At 55.9% G+C, this 27,237-nt stretch overlaps 1 protein-coding gene across 1 annotated transcript in view; it reads right to left on the bottom strand.

Annotated features, from left to right (window-relative positions):
• The window catches only part of DLL3 (delta like canonical Notch ligand 3), a 272,902-nt gene that overhangs the window by 206,080 nt on the left and 39,585 nt on the right, over positions 1-27,237 (bottom strand). The window contains 2 exon segments of the mRNA XM_065571764.1: positions 6,292-6,508; positions 13,402-13,763. Coding sequence (XP_065427836.1) covers positions 6,292-6,508; positions 13,402-13,763 — 579 coding nt within the window.

The raw sequence follows: 27,237 nt of genomic DNA, 5'->3' as shown, positions 1-27,237 counted from the left end.
TCCAATCCATTGCCTGAGCAGCGAGAGGGGCTGAAATGTATGAAAATGTATGAGCTTTCCACCCCCTCCTCTGCACCCCCACAGCCTGCCCCATCTGCCCTCTCTGGAGGGGCGCTCTGGCTCGTCGGAGCCCGGTTGCCCACGAGGGAGCCCAGTTCGTGCCGAGCGGAGTCCCGTGTCCTGCGCACCGAGCGCATGGCCAAACGGCCACCCCATCTGAGCCAGGATCCCACTTCAGCCACCAACATCCCTCCCAGCCAAACAGCCCGCCCCTTCCCTGGCTTTGAGGGGCAGGTTTGCTCCTTCCCAAAGGAGGGGGAAGCTGCAGTTTAAGGACACAGGAAGTGGCAACTGAGGGCAGATGCTGCACAGAAAGGTCTAACCCTGCCCCCACCCACCCCACTGCCACCTCACTGGGCCGGAACATCCCAGGGGGAGAAGAGGACTCGTCACCTCTCCCTTGGCAGCCCAACCCCCACCCCTGGGATAGTGACCTGATTGTGCCCTACAGCACAAAAACCTTCAGAGTCGACCTCCACCAAACACGCCCCTGCCTCTCGCTGAACGGTCCTGGCCGGATCCTCGGCTGATGTAAACCGGCACAGCTCCACCGAGCACCGGTTGGGGATCTGGCCCCATTGACTCCAATGGGAGCAACACCGTTTCGTACCACCTGGGGATCTGGCCCCAGTGTCCTCCAGCAGTGAGTTTCACTGGTTAACGAGACACCATGGATGTAATACAAGCCCCTCTATTTTTAAAGGAGTGCTTGGAGTGCCCCCTTGGGGTGGAATACAGCCAGACAACTCCCCACCCTCCCCCGGGACCCGCAGGCCACAGCCAGACAGTGCCAGGATCTACACACTGCAGCCAGATCCCCCATCCTCTACTCAGGAGCCACAAGCCACAATCAGACAACCCCCTGGGATCTGCAGATCACAGCCGGACAGCACCCCCAGGAGCCACGAGAAAAATCTCCCCTGGCATTGGCTCCCCCAGCCACACAAGTGACAGGGAGCTGGAGACGCAAACGTAATTGTTCCTGTGATCCCAGCTCACCGCAGGGCAGGACATGATTAAGGGCAGAGACTGTGTTTTGTTCCATGTCTGTACAGCGCCTGGCACAATGGGGTCCTGGGGCACCTAGGCACTACCGTAATACACCCAACAGCAATAAAAATATACAGCGCCTGGCACAATGGAGCCCTGGGCTATGACTGTGAGAGGGTGTCCCTAGGCATTACAGTAATATACCTAATAGCAATCAAAATGTACAGTGCCTAGCACAACAGGGGCCAGGGCCATGACTGGGGCTCCTCGGTGCTACTGCAAAGGTTAGATGGTCGTGTGGACTGGGACTCGAGTTTTGTCTTCTAGTTCCAGCTCTGCTTGCTGGGCGACAGGCAAATCAGTTCCTTTTGCGGTCGCTCCGTGCCTCAGTTTCCCCATCTGTAAAACGAGGATAACGATGCCAACCTTCTTTCTCAAGTGCTTTGAGATCGGCTGACGGAAAGAGCTAGGGGGGGATGATTATTAGGAGATCCTGATATGGTGCCTGATCCCGCTTTGGGCTGTAAACCCAGAGCATTTCACACTGGGTCCTGATTGGCACTGGTGTAACCACTTGGGTCCCAGATCGGTCCCTTCGGAGCCCCCAGAGCAACCTCTCTGGTTTTGCTCCTTCTCATTCCCGGTAGCTGGATTAGCCGGATTCGAGTCCAGCTCCTGATTCGTCGTCTCCTCATCACCAGCACCACCAAAGGAAGGGTTAGCCCTGTTCCCAGCCCTGGGGCAAATGCTGCTCCTGGTTACCCCTGTGCAATGCCTGGGTGTACAGTGGAGGAGGAAAAGGAGAAGAATGGCTGGATACTGCTCCCTCCCCCCGCTCCAGATCCTGGGGCTGGCTGATCCCAGCAGAAGTCAGAGCAGCCCCAAGGCTGCTGTAACTTAGAGTTGCTGACCACGCCCCTTCCCCCCCCCCCCAAGGGAGAAACCCCAGCCAGCTGTGCTTCTCCGCAGCCACGCCCCTTATCCCAGGAGATAGACTTCTGTCTCGGTGCTTCTCATCCATAGGGCCTCAGGTGCCAAGGCCAGACGGGCCCATTGTGATCACCTGGCTCCCCTGTGTAGCGCAGGCCGTAGGACTTCGCGGAAGTAATTCCTGTGTGAATTAGAGCGGGTCTTTTCAAAACAAAAATCCAGCCTTGATTTACAAATTGCCAGCGACGAAGAACCCGCCGCCCCTCTCAGCAAGTTGTTCCCATGGTTAACCACTCTCACAGTTAACAACTGACACTTCATTTCCAGCCTGAATGTGTCTAGCTTCAACTTCCAGCCGTTGGATCATGTTCGACCGTCCTCTGCTGGACTAACGAGCCCAGGATCAAAATCTTATTCCCCACGTGGCTACGGGTAGGCTGGGGTCAAGTCACCCCTTAACCTTCTCTTTGCTAAGCTAAAGAGATTGAGCTCCTTCAGCCTCTCGCTAGAAGGCTTCCCGATCCCTTGAGCATTCTCATGGCTCTTCTCTGACCCCACTGCAATTTACCACCATCCTTCTGTGCCACACCTCCACCGATGTCCTGGATGGAGTACACCAGCGAGGGCACCATTTGGCTTGTTGGATCCTTATCTTACCAGTCACGCCAGAGCCAGGAAGAGCCCAGAGTGGCTCTCAGCTCCCGGGGGGAAGGAGGGGGGGGCGTCTCTTTCACGCACAGCTCCCTTGCCTCTTGGGACTCTCCTCCATGTGTATAAGCAGCTTCCCATCGAAGCATTTGCCACGTTAGACTTCAGCGCCTTTTTGACGCGCTTCCTCGCCCTCTTTGAGCTCCCCCTTTCGGAAGGTGAGTGCTAACTTTTGGAACGATTCTTCCCTACTGGGGCTTCAACCGACTAGCCGAATTCCGGCACCAGCTGGAGGCCCCATTGTGCCGGGCGCTGCACAGACAGAGAGACCGCCCCTGCCCCAAAGAGCGCACGAGCTAATACACCAATCAAGACTGGATGTTTTTTTCCCCCTAGATCTGCTCTAGTTCAAACCAGAAATCTGACGAGGTTCAACAAGGACAAGTGCAGAGTCCTGCACTTAGGATGGAAGAATCCCATGCACTGCTACAGACTAGGGACCGACTGGCTAGGCGGCAGTTCTGCAGAAAAGGACCTGGGGATTACAGTGGACGAGAAGCTGGATATGAGTCAGCAGTGGGCCCTTGTTGCCAAGAAGGCCAACAGCATATTGGGCTGTATTAGTAGGAGCATTGCCAGCAGATCGAGGGAAGTGATTATTCCCCTCTATTCAGCACTGGTGAGGCCACACCTGGAGTATTGCGTCCAGTTTTGGTCCCCCCACTACAGAAGGGATGTGGACAAATTGGAGAGAGTCCAGCGGAGGGCAACGAAAATGATTAGGGGTCTGGAGCACATGACTTATGAGGAGAGGCTGAGGGAACTGGGATTGTTTAGTCTGCAGAAGAGAAGAGTGAGGGGGGATTTGATAGCAACCTTCAACTACCTGAAGGGGGGCTCCAAAGAGGATGGAGCTCGGCTGTTCTCAGTGGTGGCAGATGACAGAACAAGGAGCAATGGTCTCAAGTTGCAGTGGGGGAGGTCTAGGTTGGATATTAGGAAACACTATTTCACTAGGAGGGTGGTGAAGCACTGGAATGGGTTCCCTAGGGAGGTGGTGGAATCTCCATCCTTAGAGGTTTTTAAGGTCAGGCTTGACAAAGCCCTGGCTGGGGTGATTTAGTTGGGGTTGGTGCTGCTTCGAGCAGGGGATTGGACTAGATACCTCCTGAGGTCTCTTCCAATCCCAATCTATGACTCTAAGAACTAATTCAGAGCAGTCCTAGGGCCTGGGTTATACAGGAGGTCAGCGATAGATGATCACAAAGATGCCATCTGGCCTTGGATTCTCTGAAGTGTGGGAGGGGAAACTGAGGCACAGAGCGAGGAAAGGGACTTGCCCAAGGACACGCAGCAAGGCAACAGCAGAAGTGGGACTAGAACCTAGGTCTCCAGACGCCCAGTCCAGTGCTCTATCCACTAGACCACATTATCTATTGAGCAGTTCCTCTCCAGCGTGTGGTGTAGGACTGTTGCTTCTATGATGGGAGCACTTAGGAGCTCCAGTCAAGGAGGGTCCCTATTGTGCCAAGGGCTGTCAATTTTTATGGCTATTAGGTGTATTACGGTAGCACTTAGGAGCCCGTCGTGGCCCAGGACCCCATTGTGTTGGGCGCTGTACATTTCTGTTGTAATTACACGTACTACAGTAGCAGCTGGGAGCTTCAGTCATGGACCAGGACTCAATGCTGCCAGGTGTAGAACATTTTTATGGCTATTAGGTGTATTACGGTAGCTCCTAGGCATCCCAGTCATTGACCAGGACCCCATTGTGTCAGGTGCTGTACATTTTTATTGTGATTAGGTGTATTTGGTAGCATCCAGGAGACTCAGTCATGGGCCATGACCTCATTGCACTAGGCACTGTGCATTTTTTTATGTCTATTAGGTGTATTACAGTAGGGCCAAGGCAGGCCCATCCCCCAGCCGTGGACCAGGCCCCAGTTGTGCCAGGTGCTGTACAGACACACAAAATACAGTCCTCTCTCCAGAGAGCTCTTAAGGTAGATGTCAGAAAAGACACATCAGGTGTGCAGGAATGGGGGGTGGATCAGGAGAAACTGGTTGTAATTTTCCATCAACCAGATTTTTCAATTTATCAATGTGAGAGATATTAGGGGGGGCTTCGGAGCGCCCCCCCAATACTTTTCAGGAGGGGAGCAGGGGAGAGAGCAAATGAAACACCCCCCAAAACGGCCCTTTTTTTGTTTTTGTTTGTTTCTTTTCTGAATTTTTGGCAGAAAACATTTCCCACATTGTCAAGCGGGTGCTTGGGACGGCCACTCCGGAGAGGGGCGGCACGTCCAGCTATTCGGCGGCAATTCGGCGGACGGTCCCTCACTCCCATTCAGAGCGAAGGACCTTCCGCCGAATTGCCGCTGCAGATCGGGATCGGGGCTTTTTTTTTTTTTTTTTTTTTTCCCCACTTGGGGCGGCAAAAACCCGGGAGCCGGCCCTGCCCCCCCCTTTTCGAGAACCCTTGCAGGAAAAAGCCAGCTACCCTACTGCACTGCACTCCACCTTTCCAGACTACTGTACCCCTTTTAGGAGTCTGACTGGTCTTGCGCACCCCCAAATTACACCTCACTTAAAAACGACTGGCTTGCAAAATCAGACATCAAATTACCAAAGTGTCCCAGCGCACGGCTACTGGAGAATTGCTGGTTTTCTCGTTTTGTCTGCAGGAAACTGTCCTTTGTACTGACCTCACTAGCGCTTTTTACGTAGCCTGTTGTAAAACTAGGCCAATCTCTAGATGAGTTGACGTACCCCGGAAGACCACCGCAGACCCCCAGGGGTACCCTGGCTGAGAACCATTGCACTCTGCCCACCGAGGGAGAACAGCCCTTGCTCTGTGTGTGCCTGAGAGATGGCTAACCCCTCCCCACACACACACACACATCCTCTGGGGTGCCAAGAAACTGCTGCCCTAAATCTCCTTAATTGCTATTTCAGAACAGCGCTAGCCCTTCTGGCTTGTCCCAGAATAGTTCTCGATGTAGACAAGGCCATGCCCTAAGAGTTTACCATCTAAATAGACAATGGAAGGATTATTACCCCATTTTACAGATGGGGAAACTGAGGCTCAGACTAAGTGACATTCTCAGTGTCACCCGGTCAATGGCAAAGCAGGGAATTGAACCACGCCTTGGCTTTGGGCAGAGTCATATTCTAGTGTCTTGGGGATCTGCATAGAAGGGATCTGTTCCGCTGGGAAACATCAGGGGATAATATAATATATGGAGATATACCTATCTCATAGAACTGGAAGGAACCCTGAAAGGTCATCAAGTCCAGTCCAGTCCCCTGCCTTCACTAGCAGGACCAAGTACTGATTTTGCCCCAGAGCCCTAAGTGGCCCTCAAGGATTGAACTTACAACCCTGGGTTTAGCAGGCCAACGCTCAAACCACTGAGCTATCCCTCGCCCCTTCCAGCGCACTTCCCATTCAGACCAGGGCTTCTCCAGCTACCAGCCGCCCAACAGCAAACCCCTGGGAACCTGGCTAGGTGGCGTGAGACCCACCCAACGACTTTCTGTCACCGCCCGCCCAGAAGCTTAGGGAAGAAGAGAGCAGCGAACACCGGTTCCCCCCGCATCCCTCCCAGGCCTGCATGCTGCCTTCGCCCCTGAGCCCAGAGAAGAAAGCAGCGTGGCCCTTACTGTTCAGACATGGGTTATTGGTGCACCGGTCGATCTTCTTCTCACAGTTGGAGCCGTGGTAGCCCAGGGGGCAGTGGCAGGTGTAGCCGCCCGTGGGCTTCTCGGCGCAGGTGCCCGCGTTGAAGCAGGGCCCGTCGGCGCAGGTCATGGCGCTGATCTCGCAGTTCTTGCCGTAGAACCCCTGGGGGCAGGTGCACTTGTAGTCGTTCTCCAGATCCTGGGAGCAGAGGGAGAGAGAAGCAGCAGGTTCTAGATTTAAACCTGTGACCAGCAGGGGAGGCCGATCGAGCACCCAATGGATCCAGGGACAGGTGCTATGAACATTACGCCACGGAACAGCCCGGCTCCTCGTCAGGAGAAGAAAGTTGGCCTCCCGGGGAAGACGCGGCGCTGGGGCTCGTCGATGCTACGGGGGCTGTCCTGGCAGAGCTCCGGCGTCGGAGCGATGCGGCAGAACCGCGCGGTGCAGCCGCAGAGAGCGACAGGAAGGGGATAGGAAAACCACCTCCCCAGCGGCCGTCGCGAGCCTGACGGAAGCATTCTTCCAGCGTCCCGCGGCGGAGGTGGGCAGAGCGGTGGATTTCCCACGCCCCCGAGCACTGTCACTACCTCAACCTAATTTCTACGTCTTCGGGTGGTCACCGTGCTATTCCCAGCTCTGCCGCAGACTCCCGGGGCAGGTCTTTGAGGCCCACGTCCTCAGACGTCCGCGGGCTCCTAACTCCCATGGGAATTAGGCGCCTCAATACCTTTGAGGACCCAAGTCTTAAAGCTTTGTGAATACACAAAAATTGTCCTGTTCTCACTACTTCGCTTGGCAGCTCTTTGGGGCGGGGGCTGGCTTCCTGCTCTGCCTTTGTACAGCCCCTAGCACAAAGAAGGCTTGGTACATGACTGGGGCGCCTAGGGGCTACCGTAATACACCTAATAGCAATACAAAAGTACAGCACCTGACACAGTGGGGTCCTGCTCCATGCCTGGGATGCCTAGGCACTACCGTAATACACCTAATAGCAATACAAAAGTACAGCACCTGACACAGTGGGGTCCTGCTCCATGCCTGGGATGCCTAGGCACTACCGTAATACACCTAATAGCAATAAACTGTACCGTGCCTGGCATAATGGGGTGGGCCTTTTGGTTCATGATTGAGGCTCTTAGGTGCTACCATAATACACCTAATAGGTAACTTAGCTTTGTTAAAGCTGTACCACCCCAAGAGTGGATGCAGTTATACCGGGATAAAGGGGCTCGTACCCAAACAGGAAGGGGAATAAGCTACACTGGTATAAGGCACATTTATCCTGCTGTAACTACTCCACACTCTGGCTTGACGCAGGAGAACTATACCAGGTTAACAAAAAACAAAACCATGCCCCTAACTGGCATCGTCACACCGGGACAAAATTTGTGTGTAGAGCTAGCCTCAGTCCTCAGTGGCCAGAGTTGATGCAGGAGGCTAGACTAGATCACCAACGAGGTCCCTTACCATCGATAACCCCTCTGTGCCTCAGTTTCCCTTCTGTAAAACTGGGAGAATAATTCTAACTCTCTCTGTCCTCTCTATGTCAACTGTGCTCTTCAGGACAGGGATTGAGCCTCACTCTGTCTGGGCAGCGCCCGGCGCGACGGGGCCCCGATCTCGGTCACTCTGTGTCTGGGCAGCGCCCGGCGCGACAGGGCCCTCATCTTGATTGTGGCTTCTAAGTCTCCCATAATAGTAAATGTGCAGCAGTGGCCAGAAAACGCAAAACGTTAAAGTGGCAGAAGGAATGAGATGGGAAATAGCAGAAAATATTCGAATGTGTATTCTACAAGGCTTGGGCTAACTGCGTTCCATTCAGGTCACACCATGGAAAACAGCAATGACCTACAGAGGGATTTCATAGATAGGCAGGGAGACCATTAGAGGTCTGTATCATTACTAATATTTATTAGGTGTGTTACGGTAATCCTCATTCCACCCTCCTGGCCGCAGTCTTTTTGGAGGGGTGTTTCCTAGATGCAGTGACACCTCCGGACCCAGTCCTGGCCCACAGCCCATTGTGTCAGGTGCTGTACAATTTTATTGCTAGTAGGTGTCTTATGGTAGCACCTAGGAGCCCCAGTCATGGCTCAGGACCCCATCGTGATGTGCACTGCACAGACCCAAGAACAAGAGAGAGTGAGAAGGCTGGGGGTGTGTAGTTTAGAATGGAGACCCGCTCAGAGAGAGGATGGAGATGGTCGATCGGGGGCTGCTCTTCACCCTAACTCCTAACACAAGAGCTGCAAGGCCGCATGTTTAAAGCTGACGACTAGATGGTTACACAAGGCACCACTGGCCTGCGGAACTCACTGCCTCATGATTATTGTCATCACTGAAGCCAAGATCTGGGCAGGATTCAAACTCAAGGGTTGGATATTGGTGCAGAGAATGGGCCTATCCCGACTGATCTGAAAGAGGTGCTTTGGAGGGGAGCTAAACCCGCACGCTTCAGGCCATTGTCCAGTCTCTACCTAACCCAGGTCAGGAAGCAACTTCCCCTCCAGGCAGGTTACCCCTTCATTGCCCAGTAGGGGGGTGTCTTGCACCTTTGTCTGACACAGCTGAGACTGGCTGCTGTTCAAGACGGGATACCGGGGTAGATGGGCCCCTGGTCTGATCCGGTCCAGCAGTTCCTATGGACCTGATAATAGAGGCCCCCTCGCCAGACAGAGGCTGGAGGCTCTGAGGCTCAGAGAGGCAGCCATGATCTCAAATGACACAGGGGGTTGGGGAAACCGGGCACCGCAGGAAGTTGCGCTGATGAGTCACTAGGGGGCACTCTCCCCTCGTGGTCAATGCTGACCCTAATGCCCCAGGGCAGTGCTAGGGGGCGCTGTGATGCAGGGAACATGGGTTAGCAGGGGGCACTCTCCCCTCCGAGACAGGCCCTCAGAATTGAGGCCCTCGTAGTAGGAGCTTGCTAGGAGACCCCCCCCTCCACATCCAACCCTTGGGTTTGCACCACCAGTCGTGCCACCTGCCAGTGGGCAGACAGCCCCGGGGTGCACATAGGTTCTGGGGTGCCCTAGGCCTGGTATTTACAGACTAGATTACCAAAGAGAGTCCCGGGAGGTCTCTAACTGGAGCCTGCGTCCATCACACAGCCCGTGATCAGCTGTGTGAAATGTACATGGGGATACTATGCAAGGAGATCTGTGTCTAGATTGAGGGGGGAGCCGTGTTAGTCTGTAACCACAGAACCACCAAGGAGTCCGGTGGCACCTTAAAGATTCACAGATTTATTTGGGCATAAGCTTTCGTGGGGAAAAAAAACCTCCCTCCTTCTGCACGGAGTGAAAGTGACAGGAAAGCTTACGCCCAAATAAATCTGTGAGTCTTTAAGGTGCCACCGGACTCCTTGTTGTTTTTGTATATAGCTTGGAAATCCTGGTCTCAAAACCTTGTCATTAAAGGTAGGAGACCCAGAAGCTGGTTCCACCAGACAGGAGACAGAGACCCAGGGGTGAAAGTAGAAATAGGGACTTACCGGTAGGGGGCTGGGTTGGGGCCGGCTCTTGCCCCCGGAAGGGGCGGGGCCTCGGGCAGAAGGGGCGGGAATGGGGGGGGGGTCAGAGCCAGCCCCGGCCCGCCCTGTAAGTGCCCTCCCCCTCCACCGCCGGGGTAGCAGCGGCAGGTGGGGGCTCCGTCAGCAGTTTAAAGGGCCCAAGGCTCGGCCGCCGCTACCGCCCCGGGCCCTTTAAACCACTGCCAGAGCCCCCAGCAGCCACTGCTACCCCAGGGCTCCGGCAGCAGGGCTCTGGGGGCTATTTAAAGGGCCTGGGGCTCCAGCCGCTGAAGCCCCAGGCCCTTTAAATTGTCGCCTGGGGAAGCCGGGCCGCCCCGGTGGTACGCCGTACCGGGGCATACCGGCTTACTTTGATCTCTGCAGAGACCTCTCTCCCTGGCTGAACTTTGGGTATCTTACAACGAGGGTGTATTTGCAGGGACGTCAGGAGAAGATTAACAGGAAGCGATGAACAGCGCGAGGGGAGAGGGGGCTGTTTTACAGGTAAAACAACATCGGGGGAAACAAGCTGCCCCCAGGCTTGATCTTACAAAAGGAGGGGCTCGGTCATCCTGGTTGAAAAACACGGGGAGAAGGACTTTGGGGGCAGCAGGACTTATTAGACAAGAGGGCATCTTTTAGTCAAGGGCAGAGTCTCGTATACGTGTTCGGACTTGATTTTATAGGTAACCCTGGGATCCATGCATTGATTCCCTTGGTTTCCTCCGTTTCGGCTCAGTGCCATTCGAATCTCTGTTCGATGGATGGATCTACCGACAAAACTACGTGCTGGTGCTGTGGGAGTGGGGACCCCGTAAGCCGGCGTGTTCTTTTGGGAGCCGCGGCTCTGGGACTTCTGTGAGCACAGGGGGACGCTCGGAGAGCACAGGGGTCGGAGCACATCTGCCTCTAGCTTGCACGAGGGACAGCGGACCCTGTGCAGGTGTAGGACTGGGGGGGCTGCCCCCCCCCAGGCAGACACTGACTAGGTATTTTCAGGTACCCCCGCGGATCAGCACAGGGAGAGGGGAAGGAAAGGGAATCCCTGACTCCCTCTACCTCTGCCCAGCACCTGCCATCGCTCTGCAGGCGTGAGAGCCTTCTCCTATGCCGCTGGGCCAGCTGCCACCTAGACACCCCCCCCCCCCCGCTTCAGATCTTAGGCTAGAATTGCCAGGGTCCAGGCTTGTCCCGCCCTCCTGCTTCTCCCAGGCCGGCGCTCTGACCACTAGGCCACCCTGCCTCTCTGTTAACTCTGCACCCACTGGAGACAGCTGCATTGCGGGGGGCCCAGTTATGGGACGGGCCTGCTCCTCTGGGGGCACAGAGGGCCTATAGGGCAGCTCAGCCATTTTAGGGGGCATGGAGGGGGGCATTTTCACAGCCTCCAACCCCTCCCCATGCCACGCTCCCGGCCCCAGGTCTTTTCGGAGGGGTGTTTCCTAGATGCAGTGACGCCCCCTCACCCAGCCCCCTGCACACGGGAGGGAGCCATCGATAGCTCCGCCCATCCCCATAGCATCCAGGCTGCACGGAGCCCAGGGCTGGGGGCAGGAGAACTGACCCCCACTGGGGGATCTAGCGCATTATACGGATGTGGCCGCTGCCTCCCATATTGCAGGGGCAGAGGGTTAAGGTTCACTCAGCCCCCCCTCACCCCCACCCCCCAGCATCCAGCGTCCAGGTCCTCTGCTGTGCACAGCCACCCCACCCCCGCTGCAGTGCTGGTAATGGGGTGGGGAGGGGAGAGGGAGGCTGATGTTACAGCTGCTGCCAATCCAGTGGAGGAGGGGCAAATTGGGGGGGTACATTGGGGTGCGGGAGGTGATAATGGGGGTGTGCAGTGGCGCCGGTTGTGGGGTGATACTGACATTGCAACTACCTCCATTCTGGAGGGGGTAGTGTGAGGGGGTAGTGGGGGGGGTGCAGTGGGGTGCAGGTGCAGTGGGGTGGGGGGTTAGTGGAGTGAGGAGGTTAGAGGAGAGTTGCCGTGGGGTGAGGGAGGGGCGATACTGAGGTCACAGCCGCCTCATTCTTGAAGGGGTTGGGGGCACTGTGGAGTCTGGGGGGGTGCAGTGGGGTATGGTAGGGGTTCCGGGGGGTTACAGTGGGGTGCAGGGGTTCAAGAGGGATGAGGGTGGGGTGCCATGGAGTGGGGCAGGGGAGGGGGTGATACTGACATTACAGCTGCTGCCGCTCTTGCAGGGGTTGAGGGGGCGCAATGGGGTGGGGGCACTGTAGGGTGGGGCCGGGGGTCGCAGTGGGGGGCATGTGCAGGGGAAGGGGTGATACTGATGTCACAGCTGCCGCCGCTCTTGCAGGGCTTGGGGGGGGGGCGCAATGGGGTTGGGGGCGCTGTGGGTCGCAGTGGGGGGCGGGGAAGGGGTGATACTGACGTCACAGCTGCCGCCACTCTTGCAGGGGTGGGGGGGGGTCGCAATGGGGTGGGGGGCGCTGTGGGGTGGGGCCGGGGGTCGCAGTGGGGGGCGGGGAAAGGGTGATACTGACGTCACAGCTGCCGCCGCTCTTGCAGGGGTGGGGGGGGGTCGCAATGGGGTGGGGGTCGCAGTGGGGGGCGGGGAAGGGGTGATACTGACGTCACAGCTGCCGCCGCTCTTGCAGGGCTTGGGGGGCGCAATGGGGGGAGCGCTGTGGGGTGGGGCCGGGGGTCGCAGTGGGGGGCGGGGAAGGGGTGATACTGACGTCACAGCTGCCGCCGCTCTTGCAGGGGTGGGAGGGGGCGCAATGGGGTTGGGAGTGCTGTGGGATGGGGCAGGGGGTCACAGTGGGGGGCGGGGAAAGGGTGATACTGATGTCACAGCTGCCGCCGCTCTTGCAGGGCTTGGGGGGCGCAATGGGGTGGGGGGCGCTGTGGGGTGGGGCCGGGGGTCGCAGTGGGGAGGCGGGGAAGGGGTGATACTGATGTCACAGCTGCTGCCACTCTTGCAGGGGTAGGGGGGGGTCGCAATGAGGTGGGGGTCGCAGTGGGGGGCGGGGAAGGGGTGATACTGACGTCACAGCTGCCGCCGCTCTTGCAGGGGTTGGGGGGCGCAATGGGGTGGGGAGCGCTGTGGGATGGGGCAGGGGGTCACAGTGGGGGGCATGTGCAGGGGAAGGGGTGATACTGACGTCACAGCTGCCGCCGCTCTTGCAGGGGTGGGGGGGGTCGCAATGGGGTGGGGGTCGCAGTGGGGGGCGGGGAAGGGGTGATACTGACGTCACAGCTGCCGCCGCTCTTGCAGGGGTAAGGGGGGGTCGCAATGGGGTGGGGGTCGCAGTGGGGGGGCGGGGAAGGGGTGATACTGACGTCACAGCTGCCGCCGCTCTTGCAGGGGTAAGGGGGGGTCGCAATGGGGTGGGGGTCGCAGTGGGGGGGCGGGGAAAGGGTGATACTGACGTCACAGCTGCCGCCGCTCTTGCAGGGGTAAGGGGGGGTCGCAATGGGGTGGGGGTCGCAGTGGGGGGGCGGGGAAGGGGTGATACTGACGTCACAGCTGCCGCCGCTCTTGCAGGGGTAAGGGGGGGTCGCAATGGGGTGGGGGTCGCAGTGGGGGGGCGGGGAAGGAGTGATACTGACGTCACAGCTGCCGCCGCTCTTGCAGGGGTTGCTGTCGCACTCGTTGGTCTCGATCTCGCAGCCGGTGCCCGTGAAGCCGGCCCGGCAGCTGCAGGTGTAGCTGCCCTGGCCCGTGTTGGTGCAGGTGGCGCCGTTCTGGCAGGGCCGGTGGTTGGTGCAGTAGTTGAGGTCCTGGTTGCAGAAGAGGCCGCCCCAGCCCTCCCGGCAGTTGCACTGCCAGGGCTGGCTGCAGGTGCCGTGCAGGCAGCCCGGGTAGCGGACGCACTCGTCGCACAGGCGCCCCTGCCAGCCGATCCGGCACTTGCATTCCCCGGGCCGCTCGCAGTAGCCGTGCCCCTCGCTGCAGCCCGGCAGGCAGATGGCTGGAGAGTTGAACAGAGGGGAGAGAGAGAGGGGTCGGGGCGAGGAGAGGGAGAGAAGGTGGGATGGGGGGGACAGAGGGAAAGGTGGGGGGGGAGGGAGAGAAGGAGGGATGGGGGTGGAGGGGAGTAGGGTTTGCTGTACAGATTTAATGTCTTTAACCACAGGGGGCACCTGCCACCATCCCAACTGCCTCAAACGGCCCCACGGCTGGAGATTTGGGGGGACGGGGCTCCTGTCTCCATCCCCTCCCCCGACCCATTGTTCCCTGGGACAAAAGGGAGGGGGGCTGGGAAGAGGAGGCAGCCCTGACCCACTCCCTGATTCAGCCTCTCCCCCTTTCCCCGTAGAGCTGGGTGTGGGGGCGGCTAAGCAGGGAGGGGGTTCGGGGGGCAGGGCAGCTTAGCAGGGGATGGGGGTGTTGGCCATTTCCATGGGGGCAGTGGGGGGTGCCTTTCGAGGATGATCACCACGCTCAGCAGGGCTGATCGGGGCAGGGTGGGGGCAGCTAAGCCAGGCACTCATGGCGAGCGATCTCAGTTCCCAACGGGGCACAGGGAGGGGGCATTGGCCACTTAGGGAGGGTGATCTCCATGCCTGACAGGGCCGGCGAGGGGTGGGGGTAGCGAGGCGTGTGAGGTGGGGGTGGAACAAGGTGGAACTGGAGGGGGAGCGAGGTGTACTGGGGGGGGGCGTGAGGAGAACGAGGTGCGTTGGGGGGGCATGAGGGTAGCACGACGTGTCAGGGGGCAAGGTGTGTGAGGGGAGCGAGGGGGTGCATGGCACATGAGGGGGTGCCTGGCGTGTGATGGGGGCATGAGGGGGCGGGGGAGCGAGGTGTGTGAGGGGGACGTGAGGGGGCGAGGCATGTGAGGGGGTGAGTGGGGGGTGGGGGAGCAAGATGTGTGAGGGGGACGCGAGGGGGCGAGGCGTGTGAGGGGGTGAGTGAGGGGATGGGGGAGCAAGGTGTGTGAGGGGGACGTGAGGGGCTGCATGGCGTGTGATGGGGGGAATAAGGGGGTGGGGGAGCAAGGTGTGTGAGGGGGACGTGAGGGGGTGAGTGAGGGGGTGGGGGAGCAAGGTGTGTGAGGGAGGGGGACATGAGGGGACGAGGCATGTGAGGGGCGTGAGGGAGCAAGGTGTGTGAGGGGGACGTGAGGGGGCGAGGTATGTGAGGGGGTGTGTGAGGGGGTGGGGGAGCAAGGTGTGTGAGGGAGGGGGACATGAGGGAACGAGGCATGTGAGGGGGCGTGAGGGAGCAAGGTGTGTGAGGGGGATGTGAGGGGTCGAGGTGTGTGAGGGGGCACAAGGGGGCGCGGCGTGGGGGGGGGGGCGGCACCTGGGGGGGGGGCGCGGCGCCTGGGGGAGTACTGCCAGGAGTAAGGCCCTTAGCTGCGCCCGCTCAGTACTTCTCACGCCCCAACAAGGCCGCTGGACAGACCCCCCTGCTGGACTGGCTGCTCCACACACGTCCACGGCGCCTCTGCCTCCCTGTGCTGGTCTCTCCAAGCCTGGCTTCTGCTCTGCTCCTCCACCGGTCCAGCCCAGATCCTGCCCTGCCCCGGCCTTGTTCCCATCCTGTCCCGGCCTCAGAACCAGCCCTGTTCCTGCCTTTCCGGACTCCTGGCAATCCAGGTCTGACCCTCGGCGCTGGCTACTGACTCCGACTCTGTCTCAGCCCCTGGCTCAGGCATCCAGACTCCGACCACTAGGCCTGATGGCCCACCACCCATTCTGCTGACAGTTTGAGCGGCCCAAAGTAAACAGGGGGGAACTAGGCTGACAAGAGGTCCAGACCAGTGGCTCATATCAATCCTTCCCCGGCCAATATTCCCCTGCTGGAGACACGGGGTGCCTTGCGGACCCCACACTGCAGGCCCAGGTCGCTGCCCTATGGGCACAAGCAGGCAGCACCGCCCCCAACTCTGCCCCTTGGTCCATGTGAGCCAAAGATTTCCCAGCCTTATGGTGTTCGGGGAACATTTTGGAGGGTGCGGGGGGGGATCAAGACTGGCTATTTCTTCTGTGCCCATAGTTGTTCCCCATTGACCAATGCAGGGTGAGGCTGAATATCAACCAACTGATTGGGGTGGCTCCGACCGGGGCATCCCCACTGCTGCAGAAAGCAAGCCCACGCCTGGGTAAACTTGAAGACTTCATTCAAGCTGTGGCTGTGATCTTCACTGACCCTAGTCACGAGCGTACAGCTGAGGCCACCCTTCGGCGGTCGCGGCAGGGACGCCGGCCGGTCGCTAAATAGGCCGCGGCGTCCCGCTGCTTGGTAGCGACTACTGAATGGAACGAGGCCACGCCGCATTATCATTTCCACTTCGGCCAAAAGGGTGACATCAAGGACGAGCTGGCATGAGTGGACTCCCTGCCCACTCCGGACACCTTGATTGACCTCAGGATCCAGATTGATAACCGCCTGGTGGAACGCCACCAAGAGAAAATGTCAGCTTCCCGACGCCCGCCAGTCCTGGCATCTCCAGCCCAAGCTTGGGTACCTTCCCATGCTGCCTGACCAAGTCCAGCCCCATCTCACCAACACAGAGAAAAGGCGACATCGGGGCTATGCCTATACTGTAGAAGAGCAGGACATTTGTGTCAGGCTGCCCTTCTAGGCTCCAATCTGCACCCTGGTCAGAGAAGGCCAAACCCCAGCATCCGATGAGGGGTCCAGGCTGGGGGTGGCACTCCCTGACTTTCATCGGTAACCAGCACCAGTTCCTGTCTGCTGGTACCTTGGCCATGACTGAATGGGTCCTGACACATCTCAATCTCCCTCTGAAAATCTGACATCCCTCCATCTCCGAGTCCTTCCTAGAGGCTTTGGTGGATTCAGGTGCCTCAGGCAACTTCATGAATGAGGACCGTTGCATGAGTATATCACATCCTCCCCCTCAACCCAAGGACGCTTCAGACTTGTTGAAGCCTATTGACGACTCACTCCTCTCATCGGGCCTGGTTCCCTACCAGACCGAACTCCCTGGAAGTTGTGACTCACCAAGAGACTCTTCAGTTTGAACTTATCCAAGCCCCACACTTTCCAGTAGTTCTCGGCATGCCCTGGCTCACTACCCATGGCCCATGCGTTTGTTGGAGGGCAGGCAGGATACAGTTCTGCTCCCCACCTTGCCAACAATTCTGTCTCCTGCAACGTGACGATACACTGGGAACCCTTCATGGTTCAGCCTGCCTTTCTCGAAATTCCAAGTCTGAACAGGAAGTCTCATTAACCTCTATGGTCCAGTCCACTGCCCCTGCGTTACCACTTAAATACAAGGATTTTGCTGATGAGTTCAACAAAAAGAACATGGACACTCTGCCACCTGATTGCAGCTATGACTGTCCCATCGCTCTCCAGCCTGGAGCAGAAGTCCCTTTTGGCTGCATCTACTCCCTTTCGGAGCTAGAACTTCAGGCTCTCCACAACTGCCTCCAGAAAAAAAAAAAAAAAATCTACAAAAGGGGTTAATCTGTCCTTCCACGTCTCCAGCTGGGGCTCCAATTTTCTTTGTAAAGAAAAAAGACAGATCGCTAAGGCTCTGTATTGACTATTGGGTATTAAACAGTCACAATTCAAAAATCGATACCCTGACCCTACCATTAATGAGCTTTTCGAAAGACTCCACTCCACAAAGGTTTTTACTTAGCTGGAGCTTCACACGGCCTATAACTTGGTCCAGATTAGTGAGAGAGTTGAGTGGAAGACTACCTTCCATACTTGGTGTGGACACTGAGTACCGGGTCATGCCGTTTAGCCTGTGCAATGCCCCAGCAGCATTCCAGCACTTCATAAATGATATCTTCAGGGATGTGTTAAACTGCTATGTAGTCGTCGTCATCTTCTCCTCATGTCCTTGCCACAAACTAAATCTTTTTCCAGAACTGTGCACAAGTGATGGCTCTTTCCATCACTACAGGGAGGTCCTCCTTTGTACAGGTCTCCCCAAAGAGTTGGCAAACAAGCAGGTGCTCCGTGGTCTGCTCCTCACTGCAATCGCATATATTCGTGTCATTAGAGTAGCCCCTTTTAATCATATTAGTCTTCGATCTGCCACTTTGCGTATAAAGGGGCTTCAGGCATCACCACGTTGACTGGTCTGTATCAGCCCCTCTGGGAAGGTCCTCCTGGGGTTCCAGATCTATTTCAGTGCATCCAACTGCACGTATTCTTTCATTCCATAACCTCAGTCGTGCCTTGCCAAGCTGCCGTATCCAAAGGCACAACGCTGGTTATAAAACTCTTTAGCAATTTAAGGCGTTTGATTTCTCCTGTGTGACCATATAATGGATGCCTTGGATCTCCCATCTGCCATGATATTTTCCTCTGGCTTTCTACCTTCCTCCTGAGATCAGGTGGTGGAATGCCAGCCAGTAAGTACAGGCTGTCCTTTGGTGTTGGCTTTAGACATCCTGTTATTCCATGACAATTGTTGTTTAGACCAGAGTCTAATTTCTTAGCATGGACAGATCGTTCCCACACTGAACATGCATACTCTGCTATGAAGTAGCACAAGGTAATAGCATTGGCAAAGTAACTGAATTGGCTCCCCACTTTGAGGTGACCAACTTTCAGAGGACGTTGTTACGGGTGCTAACTTTCCCTTTCATCTTATCTATATGTGCTTTGAAGGGAAAAGTGTCCGGTCCAATGTCACCCCCAGGTAGACAGGGTGTGGATGATTAACCTGTGGGATTCCATCCTAGGTGATGTTTATTTCCACTTGGCTTCTTGGTGGCATAGGTGAAAGGCCATCACCTGTGTCTTGGTCAGGTTGGCACGAAGTTGGTTCTGACTGTAATAAATTGAGAGGTTGCTCAGTGCACATGTTAGTTGATTCTTGAAAGCAGCAAAGTCCTTCTGTGACATGATATATAGATCATTGGCGTATATAAAGCTCCTCCTATTGTTGTGTATGGACTGGTCATTGCTATATATGTTGAAGAGGGTTGGTGCTAGTACAGTGCCCTGTGGGAGGCCATTTCATTGTTGTCTCTAGCACAGGGTTTCTCAAACAGGGGTCGCCGCTTGTGTAGCGAAAGCCCCTGGCAGGCCGGGCTGGTGTGTTTACCTGCCCCATCCGCAGGACCGGCCGATCGCAGCTCCCATTGGCCGCGGATCGCTGCTCCGGGCCAATGGGAGCTGCTGCAAGCTGGGGGTTTCCTACACAAACGGCGACCCCTGTTTGAGAAACCCTGGTCTAGCCGCTCCGTTTCTTGCACAGTTCTACATATAAACATCTGTCCTCCAGAAGAGATCGGCTGAGCTGCGTTCGGTTGTAGTCGTGTCACTTTGTAGACTTTGGCAAGCAAGTTTTGGTGGTTGACTGTGCTATGTCGTCATGTCTCTGGACAACCACCTCATCTTTTCCACCAGTCAGGCCCATGATCAGCAAGTCTGCAGCATCCTAGGACTTCGCCAGCACCATCGATACGCGAAGCCTGAAAAATGCAAGTTGGACCAGGATCCAATATCTCCCCCAAGGAATTAACCATGGACCCATGCAATCATTGAGGGATTTTCCAGTCTAGTTACTCCTCTGACTGCCCTTCAGCCAAAAGGAGTCCAGCTCACCAGAGTCTTTGGAAGCCCAAACCACCGTGGATCAACTAAAAGAGTAGTTCACCACAGCCCTCATCTTGGTTCACCCAGATCCTGCTAAACCATTCACGGTGAAGGCTGATGCAGCCAATTTCGCCCTGGGTGCAGTACTGTCCCAACTGGTGGGTCCTGATGGTTGACTTCACCCATGTGCCGATTACTCTCGCAAGCTAGCCCTAGCAGAGAAGAATGATGATATCTGGGATAAGGAACTCTTAGCTATCAAGGCAACATTTGAGGAATGGCAATGCTAGAGGGGGCCAGGTTCTCTGTCCAAGTGCTCACAGATCACAAGAACCAGGAATATCTTCCAACAGCCAGACACCTCAACCAACAACAGATCCACTGGTCCCTCTTCTTCACCTGGTTTAACGTCATTGTCACCTAGCACCCAGGAGCAACAAATGGGAAGGCCGGTGCCCTGTCCCGTAAGGCCGAGGACCTGCAAAGGGGTGAGAAAACTCCCTTTATGATTCTAAAGGAATCCAACTTCATCAATGGCACAGAAGATGAAGCCTAATGGAGCCCATTCGTACCTTGTTACCCAACGACCCCTTTGCTGCTCAGATCCTCCAGACTCTGGAGAACGCTGACTCCCCACTAGCCCCCAGGTTCAGGTTCCAAGATATGGTAGAGGACCCCAAGGACCATAGCTATGTCTGGAAACGGCATGTCATGATGCACCCCTTGCAGGGCACTTCGGCCACCTCAAAACCTGGAACCTAATCACAAGGAGTTTCTGGTGCCCAGGCTCACACACCTCAAAGAAGAGCTACCTGAGATCCTATGCCCAGATCAAGTGCCCATGCTAAAAACTTGGCCTTTTCCGGACCATGCCCATTTCACCTCAACCATAGGCTACCGTTTCCATTGGCTTTATTGTGGAGCTGCCGCCTTCCCAGGGACAGACAACAATCTTAGTCATACTCGACCTCTTAACCAGAAGGGCACACTTCGCGCCCGGCCGCGCCATCCCCCTGCCTCTGCCTGGAATACATTGTTCAGCTCCATGGATGGCCATCAAGCATTGTGTCGGACCGTGGTTCTCAGTTCATTTCCCGGTTCTGGCAAGAGTGTCTAAACCTTCTGGTGACTGAGCCTCTCCTCTCAACTGCCTACCCATCCACACACTAATGGACAAACGGAGCAGGTCAACCGGATTTTTTAACCAATCCCTGCTCTGCATCTCGAACGATTATCATGACAACTCCCAGGTGCTAAGTTTGCTTACAATAATGCCACCCATGCCTCTACTCAGCAAAGCCCGAATTTTGCCAAATATGATTTTCACTCTCTACTTTCTTCCGGATGTCCCCACGAACTCTCCACTACCAGCAGTCAGAGATCTAGCTACCCATCTCCACCAGGTACACCAGGAACTCAAAGAGCACTTACAAGGAAGCATATAAATGTCATTTTGATTGGGATCACCCAGCTGTCCCCAACCTTTCCATGGGAGAAAAGTCTGGCTGTCCACCCACAATCTTAAATCTGCTCACGCCGCAGCCAAACCGGACCACCAATATCTGGACCCTTTCAAGATTGAGGCATGAATCAACCCAGTAACATTCAGATTGCAGTGACCCAAGTCCCTTAAGATCCGCCCTGTATTTCATGTCTCCCCTCTGAAGCCAGACATGGAGAATCCATTTCCACATCACTCCAGCCCTCGGTCTCCCCCTGCCCCTGTAACAGTCCAAGGGCATGACGAGTGTATAGTTCGGCAAATTCTTGACTCCCCACTAGTCAGAAGGCAGCTCCGATAGCTGGTGGACCCGGAGGGTAACGGCCCAGAGGAACAGTCCCGGGAACTGGCAAATCACATCCATGCCCCAGATCTATTGTAGGCATTTCACAGAGACCACGCCAAGAAACCAGTCCTGGTGGTACCTTGAGGGCACCCTCAATGGAGGTGGTACTGCCAGGAGTAAGGCCCTCAGCTACACCTGCTCAGTACTTCTAGTGCCCTAACGAGTCAACTAGGCTGCCGGACAGACCACCCTGCCTGACTGGCTGAGGAAATCAGCAATCCGGTTCTTAAACCTAGCAGCAGCAGCTCCTCGCTGGCTGCTCAACATACACGCCCATGGCCTCTCTGCCTCCCTGTGCTCCTCTCTCCAAGCCCTGCTCATGCTCTGCTCCTTCACCGCTCCAGCCCAGATCCTGCCCTGCCTCCAGTCTTGTTCCCATCCGGTTCCAGCTCTGCTCCTGCCTTCCCTGACTCCTGGTAAGCCAGTTCCGACCCTTGGCTCTGGCATTCGGACTCCAACCACTAGGCCTGACTGCCTACAACCTGGTCCGCTGACAGCATGAGGGGAATGAGGTGTGTTGCGGGTGGCGTGAAGGGAGTGAGGCGTCTCAGGGGAGCAAGGTGCATTGTGGGGCATAAGCTTTCGGAGGTGGGGATGGAGTGAGATGGAGGCTTGGGGGGGAGTGAGGTGCATTGGGGGCGAGGGGAGCGAGGCAGTGGGGTTGGAGCGAGGTGTGTTTGTGAGGTCCTGAGGGGAAAGAGGTGTGACGGGCGGACTGAGGGAAGCGAGGCGCAACGGGAGGCCTGGGGATGGAGTCAGGTGAGGGCCTGAGGGGAGCGAGGTGCATTGGGGGCGAGGGGAGTGAGGCAGTGGGGTTGGAGCGAGGTGTGTTTTGGGGGTCCTGAGGGGAGGAAGGTGCGTCAGGGGGCCTGAGGGGAAAGAGGTGCGACAGGGCGGCCTGGGGGCGAGTCAGGTGAGGGCCTGAGGGGAGCGAGGTGCATTAGGGGGAGGGACTAAGGGGAGCAAGGTATGATTGGGGGGACAGGGAGGAGAGGGAGGCGGGGGGCCTGAGGGGAGTAAGCTGCATTGGGAAGCGAGGTGCATTTGGGGGGCATGAGGGGGAAGTGAGGTGTGTTTGGGGGGAGGGGGGAGCGAGGTGTATTCAGGAACGGGGGGGCAAGATGACATTTATTGGGGGCAGATAGTTGAACAAGATGTATTGGGGGACTGGGGCAAGGCGCGTTCCATGCGGGGGAGCAGCTATCATTGGGACAGGGAGTGGGTTAAGGTGTATTGGGCTGAGATGGGTTTGGGGGAATGAGGTGTCTTCAGGGGGCAGGAGGAACAAGGTGTGTGTGTGGACACACACATCCAGGCAGACACATGACACACCTATGTCTGACTCTCCTCTCACTACTGCACCAAGGGCGGGCGGGGGTCGCGGGGGGTCTCTGCCGAAAGCCAAGAACTAGCCGACCATCGTGGTGCTTGCAGGATGTTTGTACAGGAAATAGTTTAAGAGATGGAAAATGTCGAGTAGCATGTTCCAAAATCGCTGGAAATGGGGCACGGCACCTGCGGCAGGGCGGGTCGCAGCCGCCTCAAATCACGAGTGCAAACGATCAGCACCTTTCGACCCAGGCCAGCCCTGCGTTTTCAGTCTGTACCAGCCTCAACAAAGACCAAAGAACCCCGAGAAAAGACTCCGAACAGGGGACCCTCGGGGCTGAGCTGAAGTTAACTAAACGCCTTGGTTATGAGAAGAGACCAAAAGTCTGGGACTGTAGAAGGGAAAAAGACGGGGTACAAGATGGCATCCATTACAGAAACAGCAACACTCTGCCAGCGCGAGCGTCTCTTGCAAAATGGATCCCAGCTCTCTGGACGGACTGACCGTTGGGTGAGAGACTGGAGGGAACTTGGGAATAAATATAGGCTCTAGACTGGGTTTTATATTTTTCTTTTATCTGTAACTGGAGGTTCTTGGAGACGCATGGTCCCCAATCTGTATTCTGCATCCCATGGGCGCCACACTCCTGAAACTGGAGATTTGTTTCGAGCAGGGTCCACACCTGTGCGGTTGCTCTTGTCTTGCTCCAATCCGAGGGTATAAAGGACAGTGCTGACTGACGTCCCTCCAGTTCATCCCTCACTGCAAATCAGATGAGATTCACAGCAGAGGGGAAGTGGAATACAGTCAAGGACCACATTCTTGGACAACAGGTAAGTATCCTCCATTTCTTCTTCGAGTGCTGGTCCCAATGTGTATTCCACACTCGGGTAATTAGTGAGCAGTACTCAGACAGGACAAGGGTGCAAAGATGCAGTTGGGCCTGATGTCTGTAACGCCTCTGTCCCACTAGCTGCATCTGCAGCTTCGAAGTGGTGATGCTGAATTTGCCCCGTCTGGGGAAAGACGATGTGCCAACTGATAGTGAAGGAGGATGCAGCCAGAAATTCATTTAGTTTCTAAGCAGACGTTCGTCCCCGTGTTCGTTCTGCTATAACAACAAACACCCAAAGCGGTTTTCTAACTGGTGGCGTTGTTCCCTGCAGGTGGAATGCCAACGCTCATCTGATGTCGAGAGTGGAGTCTCCCATCTTCCTCGGAAGCATGAGGTTTAGGAAAGAAAATTGGTGAGCAAGCAGGTTGATTCACGTGGAACTCATGTTAGGGATGAATTTCAGGTGGAGGCGAAGGGAAACCCTCTCCTTATGAAATACGGAGTACGGCGGGTCTGCCGTAAGAGCTCCTAGTTTGCTCACCCTTCTGGGACAGCGACTCAGAAGGTGACCTTCATGGAGAGGAAGGACATGGAACAAGTGGCCAGTGGTTAGGCTCTAAGGAGTCCTCTTGGGAATCAGACTGTTGTTCGGTGATTAAAAATAGAACAGCAGGAGAATGGAAGGCGCTAATTGCTGCAGGTGGACTCACAGCAAGCTAGAAGAAAGGCCCGACATCTTGAGATGAAGGATGTAGTCAAGAAGAGCAGGAAAACCCACCAACCCAGAGGTCAAATAATTCCATTGCATCCAGGTGAAGAAATGTCTCCATTTAGCCAGACCGCATTTTCTAGTGGACTCTTTTCCGGTTCAATTAAGAATAGATTGGATGTTTTCCAAACATGAACGTTCTAGGTCTGATGCCCAGGCCGTAAGGTGGAAGGGGTCTGGGTCGCGGGGCGTCTGGCTGTGCCGTTCCCCTGGGTCAACAGGTTGGGCAAGGGTTGGATGCTGATGGGATGATGTGCCACCATTTGCAGAAGGAAGCTGTCTGGGGTCCATGGTATGCAATGAGAATGACTCGAGTTTTGTCGTGATGAATCTCAGTGCCTGTGGTAGTAGCGGGAGGGGAGGAAAGGCGTATCTCAGGTGGGAGAAGGGTGTTGCTCTTGCAGCCCTTGCCCATAGCAGCCCTGGAGCGATATAGGGCAAATTCCTTGTTTGTCTGGGATGCCCACAGGTCCCAGGATGGCATTTTCCACTGGGTGAATCTCTCGTTCAGGCCGGAATTGTGTAAGTCCCATTCATGGTCTGTGGAGACGTGTCTGCTGAGATTGTCCGCCAAAGAATTCTGTGCCCCTGGTAGGTATGTCACCAAGATCATTGTGCAGCTCCTGACGTACCAGTTCCATTAGTTGATGGCCTCTACACACAGAAGAAGGGATCTTGCTCCACCTTGTTTGTTTACATAGGAGACAGTCGTCATGTTGTCTGACGTTATTTGGACATGGCTGGATAGAATCAGTGGGAGGAATGGACGGCAGGCTAGGCAGACTGCTCTCAGCCGTAGCCGACTGATATGCACGCTGGACAAGGGGTCCATGTGCCCTGTGCAGGGTGATTGCCCACGTGCGCTCCCCATCGGGTGTGAATGCAACAAAAGGGACTCCCTCGCGCACTGGCTCTGGGTTTGTCCACCAGGCCAAAGAAGCCTTGAGCTTGGCTGGAATTTAGGCCAATAAGTTTAGGCTTGAAATTAAAGGCAGGCGTCTAGGCATCAGAGCAGTGAAGTTCTGGAACAGACTCCAAAAGGGCAAAAACCCTAACTTGTTACAAGACTGAGCTTGATAAGTTCACGGAGGGGGTGGTATGAAGAGATTGCCTACAATGGCATATGGCCCTGTCCCGACTGCTCTTAGCAAATACCCCTAATGGCTAGAGATGGGACACTAGCTGGGGAGGGCTCTGAGTTATTACAGAGAATTCTTTCCCAGGTGTCTGGCTGGTGGCTCTTGCCCACACGTTCAGGGTCTAACTGATCACCATATCTGGGGTCGGGAAGGAATTTCCTCCCAGGTCAGATTGGCAGAGACCCTGGGGGGTTTTCCACCTTCCTCTGTGTCACTTGCTGGTTTGAACTAGAGTAAGTGGTGGGTTCTCCGTAACTTGAAGTCTTTACATCAAGATTTGAGGACTTCAGTAACTCAGCCAGAGGTTATGGGTCTGTTACAGGAGTGGGTGGGTGAGGTTCTGTGGCCTGTGAGGTGCACGAGGTCAGCCTAGATGACCATGATGGTTCCTTCTGGCCTTAAAGTCTATGAATCTAAGAGAACTGTTACGCTGATGTTCATGTCGTCATATCAGAGAGAGGACTGCAGACAACAAGTGGAGCCTGGCAAACGGCATGACCCAAGTACACGAGGCAATGTGGCCTAATAGGGAAAGACAGCCTTTGACTGCGGTTCATGGTTTGAGCGGACCTTTTCTTATCAAGTTGAGTTTCTCACCATTGGGAGATAGGTCCTTGGTGAGATCCAAACTAGGGTAGCCCCCATCAAGTCTATTGTCCTTGTGGGAGGTGAAGTGGACTTTTCTTTGTTTACGTAGACTCTCAGGGATGCCAGGAGAGTAAGAATATGATTGGTGACTGACCTCCTGACTGGATTTGCCCATTAGTAGCCAATCATCCCGGTATCACTGAGAAGACCTTCGTGAAGACACTCGGTGCTCTGGTTAGTCCCGAAGGACTCTGAACTGGCAGGGTTCTTGCCCTACCAGAAACCCAAGAAACCTTCTGTCCGGCTGATACATGTCCACATGAAAGTAAGTATCTTTGATGCTGAGAGCCACGCACCACGCACCCTCGTCTAAGGGGAGGATTATTGATGCCAGCGTAACCATTCGGAGTCTTGACTTGCTGTCGAAGATGGAGAATGAGCCTCCAGCCTCCATTTTTCTTGGGAGCAACGAAGAGTGGGGAGTAGAACCCCTTTGCCTTGAGGCTCCATGAACAGCACCTGGTGGAGAGAACCCAGCTGCTGACGGAGAATCTCCTTGGGACAGGGAAGCAGGGCGAGAAACTCAATAACATAGCCCAAGTGGATTATCTCTAGCACCCACTCATCTTTGTTGGTACTGCCCTCAAAGTGGTGTGCAAAGAGGACGAGATGGCCACCAAAGGCTTGGGAGAGGGGAGGGAATCAATAGAGCTACCCAACGATAGAGCTATCTCAAGCGTCCCATCAAAAGAAACCCTGGTTGGCGGGTGGGCTTGAGCAGTGGCGGCTGAGTGGAAGAAGCCAGTGATCTCTGCCTGCGAGCCCTCTGTCGTTTATGTGGTGGTTTGTAAAGGTGCTGGGGGACAGGGACATGGCTGGGCCTGGAGCTGTGTTTGGGGTGTTCCCTCTTCGAGGCTAAGGCCCAGGGAGCGGAGGGTTGTCCTAGAGTCCTTCAGGGAGTGAAGTGATTCATTCATCTTCTCATTGAAAAAATAAGATTCCTCAAAGGGCGCGTGCTCAGTGGCTTTCTGGACCTCCCTGGGGAACCCTGAAGCATGAAGCCACAACTCACGTCTCATGACAGCGGCTGTGGCAATGGCTCGAGCTGCACCCAATGAGGCCAGTAACGACGGCTTAGCCACCTACCTTCATCGATGAGGGCTTGGAATTGGCCCTCGGCCTCCTGGGGCGGTATATCTTTGAGCCCCGCCAATGTAGCGGAGTTTGTGAAGTCGCGTTTCGCCAATAGGGGCTGGTAGTTGGTGCTTCAAACTTGGAGGCTGGTAGATGAAAATAGCTTCGGCCCTGAGAGGCCAAAGGCGTTTATCACCCTGGTCAGATGGAGTTGGCCTGAGGGACTGTAATCCGGACGGTTCTCTGGCTGCCTGTACCACCA

The sequence above is a fragment of the Chrysemys picta genome, chromosome 17, assembly GCF_011386835.1.
Source record: "Chrysemys picta bellii isolate R12L10 chromosome 17, ASM1138683v2, whole genome shotgun sequence".
In the NCBI taxonomy this organism is placed as follows: domain Eukaryota; kingdom Metazoa; phylum Chordata; order Testudines; family Emydidae; genus Chrysemys; species Chrysemys picta.
The sequence above is the reverse complement of the archived record's forward strand: the minus strand, read 5'-3'. Positions and strand labels throughout refer to the sequence as shown.